The following is a 20,737-nucleotide window of genomic DNA, read 5'->3' as shown; positions in this document are numbered from 1 at the left end:
GGGTGGGGAGGTGGTTGTGGGGAACCCACCTAAAATAAGCTAGAGTTATTATATCCTTATTAGGAAAGTTCAAAAGCAACAATTAACTACAGTAAGTTTCATGTGGTGGGTCAAATCCTGGCTCTCAGCTAGCATTGTGTGCAGACACATAAAATCCTACGTTTAATTCTTAAATGAAATGCAGATACTTCTTTGTGATGAAAGATGACTGCTTTCGAAGCAACAAATGCAGAACTCTGTAGCCTAGAGAAGAAAAACTTGTGATGGAACCTGAAAAGCAGAGCTGTGACCTACCCTCAGCACATCTGTAATTCTCCATGGCATAAGAAGTCTAGGGGTTTGTAATGACTTAATTGAAAACACTTCAGCAACAGTATTTGTTTGTTCTTTTGCTGAATGGAATGCTTTGTGCCAGTTTGGAAGGAAGTACAGACCCCCTACCACCAGAAGTCTTTGTGGGAGTAGAAACAAGTTTTCATTGTATCACAAATAGAAGAAGGAAGAGAGTTGTTCCATTAACCACATAGTCTGTTCCAGTAGTTTTCAGTGAGAGGCAGCCAAGAATTAGCTGTGAAGGGGTGACCAGTGAGTCACAGGGTGCTTGTGGATATCTGCAGGACCTGTCTGCTTTGACTTTAGTGGCTGTCTGCAAGCAGAAGCTTTGTGAGGAGAGGGGTGGTTTGCTCCATCCCTACATCTCCAGCTGTTGGTACCCTTTCACCTTGGAACCAGCAAGATAAGGAGGTTTGATTCTATTGCAGGAGAAGTGATTAAAGACTTTCCCTCTTCACCATCTTGTCTTCCCGAAGCCTTCTTTATTCCTTCCCCAAAATACCACTCTCTCAGAAACAGGCTGTTATGGTTTTACTTTGACAGCCTGTAAAATATCTGAAATATCCTCTGACACAAATCTGCCAAAAGTCTCAGCTGTGCCAAATCCATTCCCATATATCATCTTCTAGGCTGTAGAGATGCTACTTTATAAATGATGGAATCTGAGGTTTTTTCACTTGAAACAGGAGCCTCACAATTCCTGTGAATATTGTGGGTAGTGATCCTGTGCTTCCAGAGGGACAGAAATGGCTAATCCGAGGTAATCATATGAGTCCCCTGTAACGTGTTGTGTAACTGTCTCAGTCTTCAGCTGATTTATCCTTACCCTGCGACACCCTGTTGAATTATAAACAGAGAAAAAGCAGTTTTCTAGACGGGAAGCAAACCCTGCGTTCTTGTGGTCACTTGACCAGGAGATCACATGAGAAGTCTGAGATAGTGAATAATGAACTGGAGCAGTGACCACCCTTCCTGTTCTATTGATCTCATCCATTTTGGGTTTTGCAGGAGAAACCCTCTTATAAATTCCAGAAGTATAAATAGTATGCTCCAAAGTAGGTAGTGAAAAATGTAATTTTGAGCATATACTGCCTTCTTAGTTGTGTGTGAAATCATAGGCAAAAGCGAGAAATTTAAACATGTATTTCATTTGCAGCTTGGCCCTTAGTGAATGGATGCATTACACTTGTCTATTCTGTGACTGCTTTTTCAAAGGCGGCAAAGTCAGATATTTTCCAAGCCATTTTTACTGCAAAAAGATGTGCTCCTCCACTGCAAGACAGGCAGCAGTAGCATCGCTGTGGAAAAACCTATGTTGCTTTCTCTCCTCAGTGCATTTAGTTCTCACCCGGAGGGCTGTGATCTCAGCCAGCTTAGTGCCTGGAGGGGAAAACCAGCAATTCCTCATTGCCGCTGCGACTGCAGTGAAAGATAGCTGTCTGGATGGAAAAACACACCTGGGCGTTCAGCACAGACGCAGCCACGGCAGTGCTTAGCGTTGGGCGAGATCAAAGGCAGCCTGAGTTTTCCAGATTCAGTTCATTTCCCAGGTTACACATTTCGCTTGCACACATCAGCCACCTTCTGCTAGTAGTTACCTCATTTTTATGGAAAGCACAGAAAGGACTGAGGTCATTTCCAAGACTATCCATCTGGCTTGAAGCTTTCCATCTGCTTTGAAAGTATTACAGATCAGTTCACTGTTGTTAAAAGGGGACTAAAATTAATCTTTGTTGTAGAATTGAAAGAGAGACCTCATCAAATGGTGATGTTACCGAGTTACTGTATTTTCTAAATGTTTTAGAATTGCTAGTATAGCATGGAGGAAGCCTACAATTTAATGATTTAGCTAATTATTTAGATCTTCTGATTTGTATGTTGGGATACATATTCAGGTGACACAAATAAACATAGCTGCAATTAACTCATTTAAGTGGCATCAATTAAGACTAGCTGAGAATATGAGTAACTGTATTAGTTCCATAAACCTCTATATTTGGGTTGGCAGCATAAAGCTCTTGGGAGTTAGTGGGATGTGTAAGCACTCTGGTTGTGTCTCTTTCTCCCAGTTCTAATTCTTGCACAAGGATTTATTACAGCAATTCAACACTTCAAAATTTCCTTAGCATTAGCAAAATCCTCAAGAGCCTGTTTTAAGATGCCTTTAATGATGTTTTATGCCATAACAATCTGCAGTGGCTTCTTTCCTCTCAGTAGTATCTTGTAGAGCAATGCAGTTGCAAAATAACCAGCATAAAATGACAGTCTCTGATAAGTATGTGTTAATTTGGATTATTTCCCCAATTATTTCTTCCACAGCTGTGTACAATGCATCACCCTTCTTAATTATCTTCTCTCTCCTCAACACCCTCCCCTGGTGTGTTTCAAATATACTTTAATTGGCCAAGTTCCCTTTCTTTTTAGCAGGGGGAGGCAGCTTCAAAATGCAGTTGAATGTTGCCAGTTCAGAAATATGTTCTTTCCATATCTACTTGAAAGTTTTCCATGCAAACTGTTGTAATTAGTGATTGACTGGTTGATTGATTGACTTTCTTAATTTATAAGTTTTTGCGATTATAAAGGTCACATGTTTGTTTTTATGCTTTGAAAGTAGGAGAAACATATTTACCAACACAAAGCTTGCACTCTAACTTGATAATCAACAGCTTCATTATTTTTGTTGGAAGGAAGCGTGATTATAGCTGGAAAACGTGAACCTTGTATCAAGCTGCTTGACAACAAAAACTATGAGACGCAGAAAATAGCTAAAAATGGAGGAAAGCTTACCATAAAAATTATTTTAACTTCAGTGTTTACCTCTCTGCAGTTAACAATGATGTCTTGTGTTCTTAGTACAGAATGACTGTAGTAGCAGTCAGATGCTCCAGTCAAGGTCACATGAAGCAATGTATATTTACCAGATGAACATCCACAAAAAATAAATTTTCCTAAGAAGAGTTTGTAAAAGCAAAATGTAAGACACCAAACAGCAGCTCCAAAGTACAGGAGGCAGTGACTTACAAAGATAATGGAAAGTTATGCTTAGTGTAAATTCTAGAGTGAATGGGAGGCACATATTGTTATAAACCCCAGATTTGCAGGGCAAAACTGGACCATCTGTGAATAGACTTTGAATGCAGAAGTCTGATTTTAAAGCAGCCTGCTGATTCCAATTCCATAAAAATATGCTTGTATTATTATAATACAATATAACACATGAGACTTTCGCATTCCCTACTTGCAAAACAGAATGTAAAGGATGAAATTGGGGTTTTCATTATGGTGTGGGACTTGTGTAGCACAACTGCAGCTTCTTCTGGTCTTTAATGCTTTATCTTATCTGAAGTTCTCCTTGTAGAAGTCACAGCTTCTTAGCACTGGAGTTGGCTTAGACCTCTTGAGATATGACTAAGCCGAAGAGTGTCAGACTAAGTAAGCTGTCCCAACAATCAGGCAAAAGGATTTGTATTTTGTAGTTAGCCAAAATTTGTTGGTGGCTGGAGAAGGTGGTGGTGATAAAGGCTAGAAGCGCTTTCTGCTTGACAGATCTTGGCACCTTGGCATGATGTGTGGGCAAACTCAGTCCAAAAGCTCTTAGTTTGGAACTACTCATTCCAAATCTTGGATCTACTTGGCCTCTTCCTTCATTATTTCTATCTATGCAAAGTGATTGTAAAGTGATAGATGACTGGCAGAATTTTACTGTCACTTCACATAGCCACAATTAACTGTATGAAGTGGAAGCTTTATGTTATGTTCTCTTTGCTGGCAAAGTCAGCATGCAGAAGTACTGGTTGTACTGGCCTCTCCACATGCACTTAGGCTGTTTCATCCCTGGCTGCTTGTTCTTGTCCCTGTGTCACCCCTTGTCATGGAGTTGTGTTGACACAACTGTCTGTTAGGACTGTGCTAAAAACATATGTGAACTGGTTTGAATTAAAAATACTTCTAATCTCATTCTTAGTCTGGCCTCATAAATAATTAGGTCTGTATGGCTGGGAGAGGAGAGGACGCAGTGCAGGGAGGAACGGGCATCTGGGGAAGGATAAAGGGGACCTCCTGGAGCTGCCAGTGCTGCCGAGATGAAAGTGTCAGATGCCATGTTTGTCAGCTAGTGCTTCTGCCCATTCAGAGAGCTACAGACCAGCCTCAGCTCTCCCAAATAACTCATTTTAATGGCACTCTGTAGAGCAGGTCCACTATAGTAATTGCTCAGGAGCAAATTGTTGTGAATAATTTTGGTTCTTCTCAATTCTTTGTGTTCTGTGTTTGTTGTTTTCGGTCTAGGACCAAACCAAGAAAATAGTTACCACCTGTATGTATTATCAAATTAATACATAATTTCTGAGGAATTATAGGCAAATATGATGCATATTTGTTGTTTCTGGCTTTGCCATTTGATATTTAAGCTACTTATACTATGGCCCTCTGAGGCAACTAATTAATGCATGACAAAAGAAATAGTCTGAATAGGAGCCCTCAAAGAAGAGGTGAACATGCACATTCCAGGAAAACCATTCATCATGTGCATGAAGCACTTCTGCTTCTGGTGAGCGTAGACATTCTCCTTTTTGACTGGGTTATTTTTTCTCTACAGATGAGAAGAGTGCATTATAATACAAGGCACGTGTTATCTGAAACTGATATGCCACAAGTAGCTAAATATAATATGTCAAGTGTATTGGTATGAACTAGTATGTAATCTCTGGATCAAATCCCAACTTTTCAAAAGGTCTCTTCACTTCCAGTCTCCATTTTGGCAGAGAAATAAGAAGACAGTAATAGTAGAAGTGGACAGACAGCCTGTTTTTGAAATGGCAGGTTTATTAAAAATGTTGTCTATCACAAACATTGGAAACATACTGAGCAGATTTTATTGTACCTGAAGGATTCAGTAGATAGTGAAAAGGGAGTAACTGTCAATGCAACTGTCAATTCAACCACTCAATTATGAGAAGAAATGGGTCAGTTTCCACAGCAAACTCCTCACAAAACCCCAATATTACTCAGCATCACTGGGTTCCAGTTTGTGTTCAGTCTGCCGTTGGGATGAAGCATATGGTTCAAGAGCTTGAGCTTTGGATTTCTACAAATACACAGTAGAACTGCCTACAGATTACAGGAGGGGACACATTAGCACCAGTGCCTATGGAATAGGGCTCATGTCGCCTTTGCCACTGCATGTGCATGGTACTGACTCTACTAAAGAGTTAGGTTAAAAAAAGGTTAATAAATCTGGCACTTGGAAGGCAAACTGTGCTCTGCTGTAACCTAGGAATCCTCCGTGTTATAAGTCACACTCGAATGCCTGTCTCTGAAGGCTGCCCATCAGAATTACCTCAATGCTTTCTTGCAAAAATGCGTACTTTGCTTCACCTCTGCTTGAAGCGTTATTTAGCAATATACGCAAGCCCTTGAGATCAGGAAATTCAGTGTGATTTTCTTGCTGCTGTTCTAAAACTAAGCACAAACTCTATATTTAGTAAATATTAGACAAAACGAGTATCTGTAGCAGTTTTGGTGAAACATTTTCACATAGCAAAAAATCTACATAAATACAATGTTCATAATTACTGAAATTCACAAAAAAAAAAGGCTTTGGTTAGAAAATTAAAAAGGGTCAAATAAAAAAACCTTAAAAAAGAGAAGCCAAAGGAGTGTCAAATACTATATTGGAGTCAAATGAGTGCAGAATAAACCAGTAGTTGTCCATTAGTTAATTTTTCAGTATTAAAATCTTCCACCTAAAGAAGCCCGTCTCTTGCAAGCTGTGTGCCTTTCCTGACGTTCACAGCTGGTCTTCTTGTTCCAGTACAAGCAGGGTGGCCATAATTCCACATTTTCCTGTTCAAGGCAAAGAGTCCCTCTTCCAGCTGTGAGGTAGAGATTGGGTATCAGGTCCCTGGGGTGTGAGATACCACTGAGCGTAGCAGTTACACATTTGTTTCCAGTTCATTTATTTCAATAGTGCAGTGGTCTTTACTGTTGGATTTCTTAGTGTGATTCTCCACCGGACTTTCCTCTTGCTCCACTTGTACGGGTATGTGGTGCTGAAACCCTTTCACCGTTTCTGGTCCACGAGATTCATTCATGGTCTTCACGCAGCCATTTCTCTGGTAAGCCACAATCTGATGGATGTTAATAGGCTTAGTTTCACAGATCAATGGCACCTATGTGAAAAGCATTAAGATTTGGAATACTGCCACTGTTTGCTGTATACAACAGGAAAGGAATTTTTACACTGAAAATCTGTGGTCTGCTTTACATTCACCAGGACTATCTAGGGCCTCCACAGACTTCCAGGACCTGTTTCTTATGTACACTAAAGCATCTTTGCACCATCTGGATAAAGAGAAGGTGTCTCTAAGTCTGTAAAAATGCGAATTCTACCACAAGTCTAATTTATCTTATACCCACAGTAATAACTGCTTGCATCAATAAAGCGATACAAGTAGGGTAAATGAAGACTAGAATTTCAGGGCTAAGTTCAGAAGATATGGACTATCAATGACCATTATGCCCAGCTTTGGGAAGTGCTTCCTCTTGGGTGCAATTACCTAGACCAGCAGGTATTTGCTGTTGTCTTCTGCCTTTCATCTAACCCAGTAAACTAACACCTGTCTTTTCAGTTTGCACTATTTCAAAAGAAATAGACGATTTTATTGACTGATCCATAAGTTAAATAGTGAAGTGTCCTTTAAATCAAACCAGAAGTTCTGATGGGGAAAATAAGACACAAATACTGGCAGAGAAAAGAGTTGAGCTTGCAGCTGAGAAAATTTGGCCTTTGGGTATACATTACTAACTCCACAAGTTATGCAGCCAAAACATATGGCAGACCAATGGTATATTTTAATACAATTATAGAGCACGATGCAAAGAAAAATCTCATCATGGATGACTAAATAATCCCTTAGGAGGGATTTGATATTCTTGAAACATCTCTTCTTGAGTTCTGACTCGGTTCTAAATGCAGCGATGAAATGTCAGGAGGCCTGTGTTATGCAGGAACTCAGACTTCACTTCTGGCTTTGTAACAGATGACATACCTTACCACTAGGTTGTATGTTTAGGTTTTTTTTAGCTAGCTATATGTGTAGGCCATATATTCACGCCTAACCCTGTCATCAGTAATTACTGCAGGTGCTAAGTAGCTCAGAGGATACGGCCTGTATTTCTATATAAAACTTGAAAGAGCAGGAATTTTAAATGCATATTGCACGAAGGCATGAGAATGGGATTTTCCAGAAAGACTATCTGTAAAACGGGACAAATAATAATAGAAATAAAACTTTTATATTAATACTGTTGTTCTTTGCAGAATACTATAAGGCATGAAACAGGCCTTGTGAAAATCATCCTGACGCAGAAACTTCTGCATAAACTATTCTGTATTTGTGGGAAAATGTAGTGAGGGTCTGCCATGAGCTGAAGTGTTTGGAGATTAGCACCTCCAAGCAGGATGGGCTCATGGAATTAGGAATCTCCTTTGTCAAGGATTTGAAGGAAAGCATGAGAAGGAATTCCTGGTATAAGGAAAGATTGAATGATGCATGACAAGGAGGAAATAAAAAAGTATAGGAGTGGAGGGAGGCAGGGGCAGAATACAGAGTATGTGTGGTGTATGGAGAAGGAAAAACAAAGAGGTAAGGAGGGACTTGTATTAAATGTAGAAGGCATGAAGATGCCTAAGAATGAAGTAAAAAATGGAGCAATGTGCTTGTGGTAGTTCAGAAAGGAAATTATTGCAATGGTGGCTTCAGATTATGCTAACACAGAGCCTTGAAACAGGGTAGTTGCTTTTGTTATGAGCTTATTGATTATGCATATACACACTCATAGATACCTTTACCTCCCCTTACGCACAAATACTTAATTTTCACTCATTTGTCACCCTGCTCTGTTGCTGGTCACATTTTTAGAAGAAGGATGACTTACTGGCCAGTCAGAACTTGGATACTGAGTGTGAGACTCACAGTTCCAGCATGTCATGCATTTGTAAAACAGTGCAGCTGCTTCTCCTGCTCCTATGCCCAGTGTGCCAGAAGCAGCTGGCTGGCAAGCTTTCCACTGGTGTAGGTTTTTTCATGCCCTCATGGAAAAAGGACCCCTCCACCCCATGTAGCTAAACAGCACATTGTCCAATCCTGTCCTGTCTCTGAAACATCTTTTACAAACTAGATGAAAAAATGTGGGAGGCTGATTGCTTGCAGGTTCTTTGCCATAATACGGCACACGCGGGCACACCCTGGCTCATGGCGTTGTTACCTCGTCACCGTCCTTGATAAACTCCTTCCGGCAGATGTGGGCCATGATCCCAGCAGCCAGCGCGTCTCCCAGGACATTGATCATTGTTCTAAACCTGTCTCTGCAAAATGAAATAATAATGGTAAATTGTTGGCTCTTTGGGTACATTCCTATGCCTTCATCACTGCAGTAATTATAACTGAAGGCCAGTTTTGCTCAGAAATGGTAGTAAGGAGTTTGGTACAGGGCAGCCACTAGTTACAGAGCTGCTCAGTTTGGTTTTCCAGCCTTTTTTGCACTCAGTGAACTGTGCTGCCACATATTTTAATTTGTAACTGAGCTAATCAGAGCAGCCTTTATACATGCAAGCTGATTCAGCGCTAAAAAGGTTTAACACAGGAGATGAGGACTGCATTTATGTCCGAGTCTTTACATTAAGGTCCAGTACTATGGGCCAGTTTGGGGTCTGGCGCTGCAAATGCTTCAATAAAAGTAGAGGGCAGCCAGTACAATGACTACCTTATATTAGTTATCAAGGTTCCAATCTCAGCAACCAAAATGCTAGTTGAGAAGATTATCGTATTGGTAGAATGTGCAGAATAAAATCAAAGTTATTCAGATGGTTGCTGAATAATTATACTCACAAACTAAGCAGGCACTGACCATATTTAAATCATGTTCATTTCTTAAAAAGCTGTGGTTGCTATGGCTAGCAGAGGCTCTTAAAATTCTTCATTTTCAGTTATCATCTTTTTCAATTTAAAATCATATGCTTGACAGTACTATGCATATATACAGTATCACTATTCTTCATTTATTCATTTATGGGATCATTTCTTCCCTGTTTACATCTTCTACCCACTGCCTAAAAAACAAATCTATTAAAATACAGACTGTATATACACAAAAGCAAGTGGTTGTCATAGACAAGTGTTACACTTGAAAAAGCTTGGAATCTATTAGTTAAAATTGATGAGATTTCAAATAGACGATATGGCTTCTATGTCTGAAATATATCACGTCTTTTCCAAGAAAAACCTACACATCTGAAAACTGTGTCATATTAGTAACTTAATTTATAAATGGGGGTTCACAAATCTCCAGATGTTTGGCTTATTACAGTCAGCAATGGTCCAATATCAACACTGCCCAGATTTCTGATCCTGTATCTTAATATAGAAAAGAATTGAAACTGTGTGCTGATTTTTTTTTCAGATATTTTAGGCATGTACTCTCTGCATGCAAATGTTTATGCAGTTGCTGGCCTAATTAATATGAAAGCTCCTGCATGAAAAGTTATTTGTGTGTGCAGTCACCCAAATTCTACATGCAATTTCAAGCAACTTTGGCAATAATATTCCAAAAGCTACACTTAGATGTGGTTGTTGATTCCAGGTCCCAGTCCTACACTTGTTTGCTGAATCCATTTTTCTAATCCCTGATGTTCTGATTTTGGGTTTTACTTTGAGGAAAATTCCCAGAAAAATATGTTACATAGGGAAAAATGCTGTTACAGCACATTTTGATAGATGTTCCTGTTACAAACAGACACACAGACTTTGTTTTTTTCTTTGGTTGGAAGGATATTCTGGGTTGTTAATTTTGGATTGTGCAAAGAGTCAGCTGTGGTAGAGAAGAAGCTGTATCAGCAGAGCTCAAGAGTTTGCATTCCCTTTTGAGCTCTGATTAGCATCTCTTCTGAAGACGGGATTTTTCTGAGGAAACAGTGCACCACACTGAAATTCTAAAGAAAATAAATAGCCTGGCACGTTGTTTGACCAGTTCTATTCCATATTTCTGTGTGTACGGAGTAGTCTGTACTATGCATGAGTACAACCACACCATGGATCACTGACATTTCTCCACTGAGAGGCCAACCTGCTGCTAGTGGCATTTCTTTCAATGCAAACACCCAAGTCAGGCGTTACAGTGGTATTTTAGCTTTAGATTATATTATTAAAGATGAAAAACCTTTACCTTGTGTTTAATAAATCAGCTGAGAAACACTTTAATTTTCTTCTTTATGTCTCTAGGCACTACCTAAACGTATGAAGTTCACATACATGTTATGGCTACCTAAATGAGTTGTAATACCTGCAGTGCATTGTAATGGGTATTTCAGTCTTGTGAGATCATCTAAACAGCTTTCTTTAAGCATTCTTCATACTCCAGTACTTCCAAAACTAATATTGAAAATATTCATCATGTCAACCATGTTGACACTTTGCATTTGCAGGCTCTTGAAACCACCAAGTGCCGAAATACAGAAATATACTTTTTGTATGAAAGGTCATCTGCAAAAGATAGAAAATTGGGTCTGTTCCTTGCTCGCTTTTTAATATCATCTGGAATTATAGGCTGAAAAAGTTTTTTGTCTCTTGTTTTGAAAAGTTTTGTAAGACAAAAAGTAGCATAATTCCCATATATGCTGGAAGACTTACTGGAAAAACAATGAAATGTTGATGTTGCAAGAGCTGGGCGAAAGCTGAGCAATATAGAGGGAAAAGGCTTTTGTAATACAGCTTAAAATACTTTGATTTTGTTGTGCTTCATTAACTATTGAGCTTCAGTGACTAGCATTAGAAAGGCTGCTTTATTAAAGTCTGAACTGCCGTTCCCAGGTTTAGGTGCCCACAGCAGGTATTATTTAGCCTTCACAGAAGAATATTTCTGGTATTCTTAAAATAAAATCTTTCTTAAAATATGCATATAACACAACACTCATGACTCCTATCAATAATAATAATATTCTATTACACTGAACAGGAAAGTAATAATGTATTGTCACAATTCTTTATATAGAAAAATCAGTGGCTTAAAGTTGAATAAAATTGGATATATAACAGAAAGGACTTGTAACACATTTTAACCAGAACCTTTAGGTAATGAAACTCCACTGTAGTAATGGAGATATATTTTATATAGATTAAATAAAAAATAATTTGGATGTTTTCCTTGTGGGGGCATATGCTAATTATGTAGTTAATCGAAATGCTAATGAGCTAGGGACCAGTATTTTATGATACATCTTCCTAGACTATTAAAAATGTTTTGATTGATTCATGGACATTTACATAAAAGTTAAGAGGTCAAATAAACCACACCTTATGAATTTTTAAAGTTGCTCAATTTTTAAAGTGGCTGTTCTCATGGGTGACAAAATCTCTTTTATTCTGGGTGTGTTCAGTTTTAGCCTCTGCCTCTGCTGTGAAATCCTCAGTGATTAGGGATGCAGTAAAATAACCTCTCTACAGAATGACTGCACTTGCAAAACGTGGCTCTGCAGAGGGGGCTATAAATTGCTGGTGCCTATTTAGCACTGAAATCAGAAAGAGCAGAATTGCATCAGGATCCATGACAAAAAGAAGACATTATTAGTCCTAATGCAGTGATTGCAAGTATTGCATTCATCTTGACTAGATCATGGTTCTAGTTACAGTAGTAGTAGCAGCTACATACACCTGTGATCTGACTTAAGGTAGTTACTTTGGCTTACTACTTCATCCTCCCTCCCTCCCTGTGAGGGTGAAGAACAATTGACCACTATCCTCTTCAGGACAATCTTATCTGTATCAGAAACTGCTGTGGTGACACCTTTCAGCCTGCTCTAGTTTAGACTAAACGAGCTCTTCTTCTTCAGCCTTTCCATGTGGGTCATATTGTCCAAGTCTCATCTACACTCTCTTATCATTTCTTTATGTCTGTTTTCAATATAATGCTCGCTTCAGCCGAATTCTTAATCTGAGGCCACATCAGCACCATTCCAAGCGAAATAATTACTTCCTATGCCTTTTAAGTATGTTTGTATTACTATTCCCCTGGAGACCATTTGCCTTTTTAGCAATGTTGCCACACTGCAAACCTCAAATGCTTAAAGTTACTTACAGTGCCCAGTCGACGGCAATAATCAACGTGATGTCGTCTGTTGGGAGCCCAACCGAGGTCAGAACGATGACCATTGTCACCAGGCCAGCTTGTGGGATGCCTGCAGCACCTATGCTTGCAGCTGTTGCTGTGATACTTTAACACAGAAAGAAAGGAATAAGCATTACCAGTGATGGGTTGCTCTGCAAGAAACCACACTATGTTTCTACAGGAGCTTTCCTAAACCATAATCCTTCTTACACCAGCCATTACACAGAAGTGCCAGTGTTTTGTGGACAGAAGCCAGGTCAGAGAGCAAGAACAAGCTAAACTGTCTGCCCAGTGCTAAATTCTCCCCCTCTACCTTTGCAACCTTGGTGCTGGTGGGGCAGGTCAGTGGTATCTCTTAAAATTACGAGTGCAGAGAAGGGGGGGGCAGCGAGGCTGGGGGCTTCTCTGAGTTATGTCATCTTCTGGTGGGTCATGGCACCACACAGCGCTGTGTGCCATGAACCTGCCAGCACTCCTCGTCGCTGCTGCTTCCCCGTTGGCAGCAGAGCTCCCAGCAGACATCTCTGAGTCATCACCGGCAGTTCCTGTGCCAGGCACATCCACGGCTGGCTGCGACTGGGGCCTTGGCTGGGCCAAGGGCAAAGGCCTTGCACAGCACATGGCTCTGCACGCTTGGAACTAAATATGAAGCAAGCGTGAATGTGACTGTACCTCTTCAGTTTCTGGAAAGTATTTTTACTTGACCTTCACATCAATTTTTCAGCCAGGCAAGCAGAAATGAATGCGAGACCAGGGCAAGAGTGGACCTGGCAGGCTTAACATTTTTTTCATAATGCTATTTTTAGGGGAGAGATTGCATTCCTTTTTCCAGGAGCAAAAGTGACCGGATATATTCATTTCCGCCCATCTGGCCACTTCCAAGAGCTAGGCCATCCAGCAGAAAGACAAAAACCGAATGTTGACAATCGTGAAGGGATGACATAAAACATATACACTGATAATCCACTGCATTCATCAATCCAGAATTTCAGAGCTTTTGGCAAACAGTTAAATCTCATCAGCCTCCTGTGATGGAAAATGAGGGTAACAGTATTCACCCATATGGAAACTGAGACACAGATATCCAATATCTTGCTCACAGCTGTACAGTGTACCAGCAGAGTAGCATCAGTGTTTATAACTACAGCCCTTTCCTGCAATAAAAAAAATACATTTGCATGTGGGTGTAATGGGGAATGAGAAAGATTTAAAACTACATTTTGAAAAATTAGCTTGAATAGCATCCTTGTAGCATTGTAATAGGCAGAGTCGAGATAGAAAGACAGGGACAGAAGCTCAGCAGTTGGATAAAAGATAAATGTAATGAACATTAAAAGGTCCTCCAGTTAGTGCTCTAAACTGGCTAGTTGGTTAGGATTGCTTCTGCCTCCTAAGTCAGTTCAGGCCACAAAGTCTCATAACTTAAATGGGAGCGAAAATAGGAATGTTTAACCAAGATGTATACAGAAGCTCATCTGCTACTCTGTTGATTTTTCACCTTAATATAGCTGCTTCTTCCTATAATATGCTCAGTTGATGGGAATAGGATCTTTACTCTATTTTTCTGCTACATCTAAGTTTGTATAATCAGATTAACATAAACTGTCAACCTGGATTTTACAGATTATGAGCAAAGTAGACTGATTATGTTTCTAACATTTTTTCCCCTCTGGCAAAAATATCCCGGTGCTCAGAAATATTTGAATTTCAAATCTCCAGATCCTAAAGTTTCAAGATCCGGGGCAGATTTGGCCCATAGAATACAATTAGAATTTGGCTTCAGATATTCAAGATAGTGAATACACTGTGATTTCCTGTTTACCCCTTTCCTTTGTAAGTCAGTCTTTTTATTTCTTTTCTTTTCTTGGATTTTTCCTATCTTCATTTGTATTTTCCTTCTACTTTCTTTAGTTCTCTCTGGTTCTTATGTACTAGCACTTAATATGGACAGTGCAAATAAAGAGATAAAATAGGGTTCTGCTAAGAGAAAGTTAGAACTTACCTACTATCCATTTACCATCACTCTCCTTCTCCTTAATTTTTTCAAATTGCCATTCTCTACTTCAAGGTGTGTATAATGTCTTCCCATGCTTTGGGGCTTATTTTGGGACCAGATTCTAAAAACCTCCCCAAATTCAAAATCACAAAGACTAAATTTTAGCACAGGATTGTTCCAACAATTTTCAGAGAGACAGCCTAAAGCAAGAGCTTATATGGGCACAATTTATTTCTTCTGCTTCTAGTCTAACTAGATCTTACCCATTAGCAAACCCCAGCTGTCATCTGGGGTTAGTTTCAGGACTTTCCTCCTCTTGTCATGAAGGTTTTCATGGCCAGCAGAAGACAGACAAGGCCCAGCAGTGTAAATGGGGCAGTGGTGAGGTCACTGGGTGGGTAGGTAAGCAGATCTTAAATATATTGCACAAGGCTCTGACTATGAGGAATGTTTTTCTAATCATTTGTTCCCTGCTGGAAACCTGCAGGTTTCAGTCCCTGAGGCATTCTTTGGCAGCCACTGGAGTTATTCTGGCAGTAATTGTTCAGCTGGCGCTTCTAGTCTTTTGGACCCATTACAGACCTTTCAAGGATGGAGTATGCAGCTATAGCACTCTCTACCCACTGAGAGCATGGTTGTTTATGAAGTTTTCTGCTTTAACAATCAGCAGAGAAGACATTTTAAAAATATCGGAGTGATATGACATCTTGATGAAAACCTGCCCTGATAGTAGCATCTGTCCTCCTCTATTTCTCTACTCCTCCAAGGTCTGACAAAGAGCTTCCTAACGCACACCGTTCCCTGTTACCTGACACAGGACTTATAGTTTTGCAGTTTTGTAACCTTGTCATGTCATGTAAAGATGCAGATCAGAGTTGAATACAATTCTGACATTTAAAATAATGTTTTAAACACCAGTAATAATAGTAAAGTGTTCCAATCCTATTAAGTGATCAATGGGTTGCCTTAAAGGAAAAATTAGACAGTTATCCTCAAAGAGAAATGTGTTTCCTGGTGCCCACATGCTTCTATGGAATGGTACCAGTACAATTTCCCTTTGTACTGTCCCTGATCTCCACATTACTTAAAGATAATCATCCTATGAGGAATGGATCCTTTGATAATAGCAAAGATGAGTGTCGTTCTGAACATTGCTCCATACAAGAATGTTAAGAGTGCCAGACTCCACAAGACAAACAAATCGCAGCAGGTGGAATTTGAGGTTTATACCTTATAGTGATAATCTGCCCAAAGTCCAGCTCATAGTTGTTCACTTGCGCAATGAAGATGGCAGCCACCGCCTCGTAGAGCGCCGTCCCGTCCATGTTGATGGTGGCTCCCACAGGCAGCACGAATCTTGCAATCCTCCTGTCCACATGGTTATTCTCCAACAAGCACTTGAAAGTGATAGGCAACGTGGCTGAGCTGCAAAACAGTAGACAGAAGCACACACTGATTTATTTTTATTTTTGGGCGATAGAACAGATTGTAGCAAACCTGCTCCAGGCAGGGTAAATTTCACACTGACCACGTGAGCACTGCTTCTCAGTCCTTGAGCTGCACTCGTACCTCACTTGCCGTGTAACTCATTCCTCTGCTCGAGGGGGGATAAAGACCGTTACACGTATAAATGCTAGAGTTAGTGCAAATTTTGCTTCCCAAAAATTAAAAATCATGTTCTATTTTTCCTTCTTTCTGAAGAAAAGAGTCCAAAATGCCGCAGAGGCAGAACTGTACACTCAAAAGCAAGACCAGGGAAACATCCTGTGCAGCTGAAAACTGTTGTGCACTTATGGTTTCTAAAAAAGTTTCCTTCCAGGACTTCTAAAACAAAAAGCCATTTTTAAACAGCAAGAGTAACCGTAACCCAAGGAAAGGTCTAAAGCAAGAAGGGCTGTTAACTCACTGTAAGGAAATGCTATATAAATACCTTTAGGAAGTGTTCCAGTTCTCACTGCATATTAACAGTAATTAGACCACCAGTTTAGGCAATGAATTATAATGATAGTGAGACCTTTTGAGAGATTGGAATTCTGCTTGGGTTAAACTCTAAAACATTCCAGTGGGCAACAGCTCTGACCAAGAAACTACTCCTTCGTTTGCCACCAAATGCATTAAAGTGGTAACGTCCCACCTTATACAGAAGCAATTTCTTACTTCTGCAAGGGATTAGGCAAAGATTTTACCAACAGTAGCCCTGAAAATAAAAGCTATGGGCCAAGCTCCTGTATTCAGGAAAATACAATTTCATTTCATCACATTTTCCTTCTGTGATCATATAACGATCACATAATTGCGGATCATCTAATAATGTGTACATATGTAAAAGAGATATAAATATGTATGTGTGTGGAATGGTATGGAATGGAGTGGAATGGTATAAGACTGTTTGATAGGTATTCATTTTAAAATGAGCTTGACCCCTTCCAAACTTTAAGCCTCAATTTCATGCTCTAAAAAAAACCCCTGGTTTTTGTTTTCATTAAGTAAGACAATTAATTAAATATTATCTTATCATAAATTTCCTCATTTTCAACAAGATGCATGCATTTTTAAATAGCAACACACCTAAACATGTTTATCTTTATATTTTATCAGCCTTCTTGTAACATTCTGCATTTTACCATACAATTTCATATTCACTAATATATCATGAGTAATCACAGAATCACAGAATATTCATGGTTGGAAGGGATGAGGGGGTATTTTTTATGGCACATCAGTTTGTATAAAAAATAAGTAACACCACTGAAGAAAATATACAAATGGCAAAATATTGTCTTTGTTACGATACTCATTTCAATATACTGCTCAATATCTGAGGCTAGTTAAATAGATGTAAAAGAGCAAACTCCTTCAAAATTATTCCAAAGTTACCACTTTAGAGAGATAAGTAAGTATAGGGGAAATATTGGTGTCATCATACTAAGGTCTTTAATGTTCTTTGCTCTTGTGATCTGGCATGCCCTGAGTCATGAAATAGAAATCTTTCCACTAGTTCGGGCAGTTCAGATTCCTCAGTTGCTGTCTGTGAGCTTTGCATCAGCAACGTGGCTCTGGTATCTTGCCACGTATCTACATCTTATAATGACCATTATCTGTTCTTAATGGAAGATAACACATTTGATCTACAAATTCTCTCTCAGTCCTGACCTACATCATGTGACCTACAAAATCACAGCGAGATTCTGAAAGCTCTGAAATCATAACCCCAAGTTTGCAGGAATGCATTAGCAAAATGTTTCCATGAGTAGGAGTTGTCATTTTGTATTTGTACAAGCTGTTGCTTGAGGAAAGTAACAGTGTTTGGAAAGGAAAAGCAGCTTCCTGCAGTAGAAACACAAAAGGAAAAAAACTATGTCTATGCTTTCATTACGATATCTCTGTTTTCTGTAACCTTATAAAGTCTGACTGGTGAATGATTTACTACAGACTGGCAGTCGCTGCCACAAAGATCTGGACAAAAGTAATTCTCTAAGTATGCAAATAAACTGAAAGGTCAAGGAAGCAATGGAAATCTGATTATCCCTGGTAACTGGTGTATAGTCAACTTTTTCATTCTGGCAATCCTAATGTTTAATCGATATTTACTTTGAAAAAGAAACATAGCAAAGCATAACGCCCCCGAACTACACATTAGAAGTCATTTCTGTCCTGGACATGCCTATCGTTTTCCACACATTCATTTGTGAATGACTGAAATTCTCTATGCCTTGTTTACCATAAAATGTTCATATAGTGAAAGGGTGAGGCTGGAGCTCACAGATGATGTAAAACTGAAAGCCCTGGTGTAGCTGTAACTGGGAGCAGATGGCCACAGTAACACTTCTGGATGATCTTAACTACAGGCATGGCTGGGAAGCAATTACTAAACTTACTCTTCATTGTCTCCCTTCCCAGCAGCTACTTCAGTTTTAGAGGGTTACTTGTTTTTAAAGACAGTCTTTCCTCAGCCTTTTGGCTTTTCTGTAACAAAACCCTGTCTGATTTCTTTGTGGGAAAAAGAGGAGAAAAAGGTGATCTTGCAAGGTCTTTTCCACCTTGCCCACACTTTGACATACCAGAATTTTAAACCTAAATGTCTTCCTATTCTGAGAGCAGAGAGCTGAGCTGTGAAACATGCAAATTTTAACTGACTGACATCTTTCAATTTGGTTAACGTGTGACAAAGATTGTGAAAACAATCACAACGTACAGTCAGTAAAACCTGTGTCTATTTCCACTGTTGTAAACAGAAGGTATGGCACTGTTTTTGCAAGAATTCAACATTTAAACTTGTGCATTATCTCAGAGAGAGTGAGGTGCTTCTTTCATTTTAATTTTGTGCTGTCAAAAGTAAAATTTCTAGGGCACATAACTAGACGTTGGTTTTAGTGTTTACTAAATATTATAAAAAAAAGAAAGCATGCAGAATGTGAGTGCGATGATGATGAAAAACATTGTGGAAGAAGCAAATTTCCAGGTCACAGTTTTTTTGCTTCCTTAGCACAGCCAACTACTATGTACAGTCTCACTCAAATTTATGACACTGTGTCTCAGAGCTAGCAGACTGTCTGTTCTAACTATTCCTACTGAAATGATTCCCAGAATTCACTGTTCAGATGAGAAATTTACTTTATGATCTAGATATATTCTTTTCAATTTACACTAAGTTTGCTTTTATGTGCTTTATGCATTTCTTCTTGCACAAATCACTCCAGCTTTTACAACACATATTGTCAGAAATCAGTTTTGTCTCCCTCTCAGCCTGGATTGACCCAGTCAGACTTTTTAGTCTTCTCTTACAAGATTGCTGCTTCACATCCCTGATGACCCTTTCAGCACCTGTTTCAATCTGAACTAACTTTTCCTGAATACAGTTGACAAAAGTTATGTGGAGTATCCTAGAAAAGATTGTCTTATTCAATGATGGTTCATTTTTACTCAGAATGTATCATCTGGCCCGTTTCAGTAAATATGTGTCTTATTTAAGGCTTTGGCTGTTGGTGACTTAGAAAAAAAAGTTCCTACTGTCATTTTTGAGTTATATTAATACATCATTTCAATGGATGAAGAAAAAAGCATTCTCAAATAAATACTTTAATATCTCTTTCCAGTTAAATTAGCTGAGGTTTGTTTTCTTGAAAGCTTCTTTACCTAGTGTTAAACAGTGGAACAGTAACATGAAAGCCTCACATGTAACATTTATTAGGAGGAAAAAATTCTCCAAAGCACTGATCTTAATCTGTTAAGTCTTTTAAAAACTGTCCTAAAGCTCTCAGCTAAGAGGCGAGGTATCTTCTCTCAGCACTAACTCTAACAATTAAAAATACATTTTTAGAGTCTTATCTCAATTTTGGGATAAAATGTTGCAGCTGCAGAGACTGAGCATAAGCTAATGCTGGATCAGGCCAAGCTCTTACTATTGTAAGCCACAAAGACAGCTAGTCACCGTGGAGGAACAGCTGTTCAGCCTGCTCTGTTTATCTTATCATTCAAATGCATTTTGATATTTGCTCCAAAAAATCAACAAACTGATCTCATCTCCTTTTTGCTAAATCTGCCTTTAATTTACACCATGCAATAGCCAAGATCTTAGTGTTTCATAAGCAGCAAACCCCTTGAAAAACTCATGTTTTATCGTTTGTCTTCAGAGAAGATGAAAATTGCTTCTTTTGATGGGATGTACCACTGAGAAGATGCTGCTTTAATTCATTAATGATATGGAAAGATGACCTAGAAAAATAAAACTCCCTCATGGCATTGGAATGAGGAAAACTTAAATCAAGAGGAATTTTGCCTGTAGGCCAAATGCTGCTTTTTCAATACATGCCTGTAGGCCAAATGCTGCTTTTTCAATAAAGAGGTAAGAGGTGACAAGATGAGGGGTGATGTGGGGGGAAGAAAGCAGCAAGTCAGAAATCCACAGGTATGCAACCTGAGGACCACAGAGCAGGATGAGGTGGGCAATGGCAGCACGTGCTGTACACATCTCACTGATGCAGTGAAGAGGAGCTGTGTACATCACTATGGGTGCCTCTTCCCAAAGCCAGTCCGTACTGGGGATAAGGGTTTGGCTTCAGGGGCTGGCTGGCCAAGGGGCAGGTGCAGGGAATTGGTGCCAGTTGTAGGGATCGAGTTCATTGTGTCCTAAACAATGCCCCAAAGTAACAAGAGATCTCCTTCTCTGTCCCTGCCTCTCCAGTAATGTCTGTACAAACCAAAATACTGCTGTGATTGGGATTTCTGGAGAAATATAAAGGAATT

At 39.4% G+C, this 20,737-nt stretch overlaps 1 protein-coding gene across 1 annotated transcript in view; it reads right to left on the bottom strand.

The window, feature by feature from the left end:
• Positions 1 to 6,266: 6,266 nt before the first annotated feature.
• The window catches only part of SLC1A7 (solute carrier family 1 (glutamate transporter), member 7), a 55,050-nt gene continuing 40,579 nt past the window's right edge, over positions 6,267 to 20,737 (bottom strand). Inside the window, exons 8-11 of the mRNA XM_014939047.1 lie at positions 15,722 to 15,916; positions 12,466 to 12,600; positions 8,602 to 8,701; positions 6,267 to 6,503 (exon numbers count right to left, since the gene is read on the bottom strand). Of these exons, the coding sequence (XP_014794533.1) occupies positions 6,267 to 6,503; positions 8,602 to 8,701; positions 12,466 to 12,600; positions 15,722 to 15,916 (667 nt within the window). The remainder of the gene's footprint in view (positions 6,504 to 8,601; positions 8,702 to 12,465; positions 12,601 to 15,721; positions 15,917 to 20,737) is intronic.

Source organism: Calidris pugnax, unplaced genomic scaffold (genome assembly GCF_001431845.1).
Source record: "Calidris pugnax isolate Ruff unplaced genomic scaffold, ASM143184v1 scaffold18, whole genome shotgun sequence".
In the NCBI taxonomy this organism is placed as follows: domain Eukaryota; kingdom Metazoa; phylum Chordata; class Aves; order Charadriiformes; family Scolopacidae; genus Calidris; species Calidris pugnax.
The sequence above is the reverse complement of the archived record's forward strand: the minus strand, read 5'-3'. Positions and strand labels throughout refer to the sequence as shown.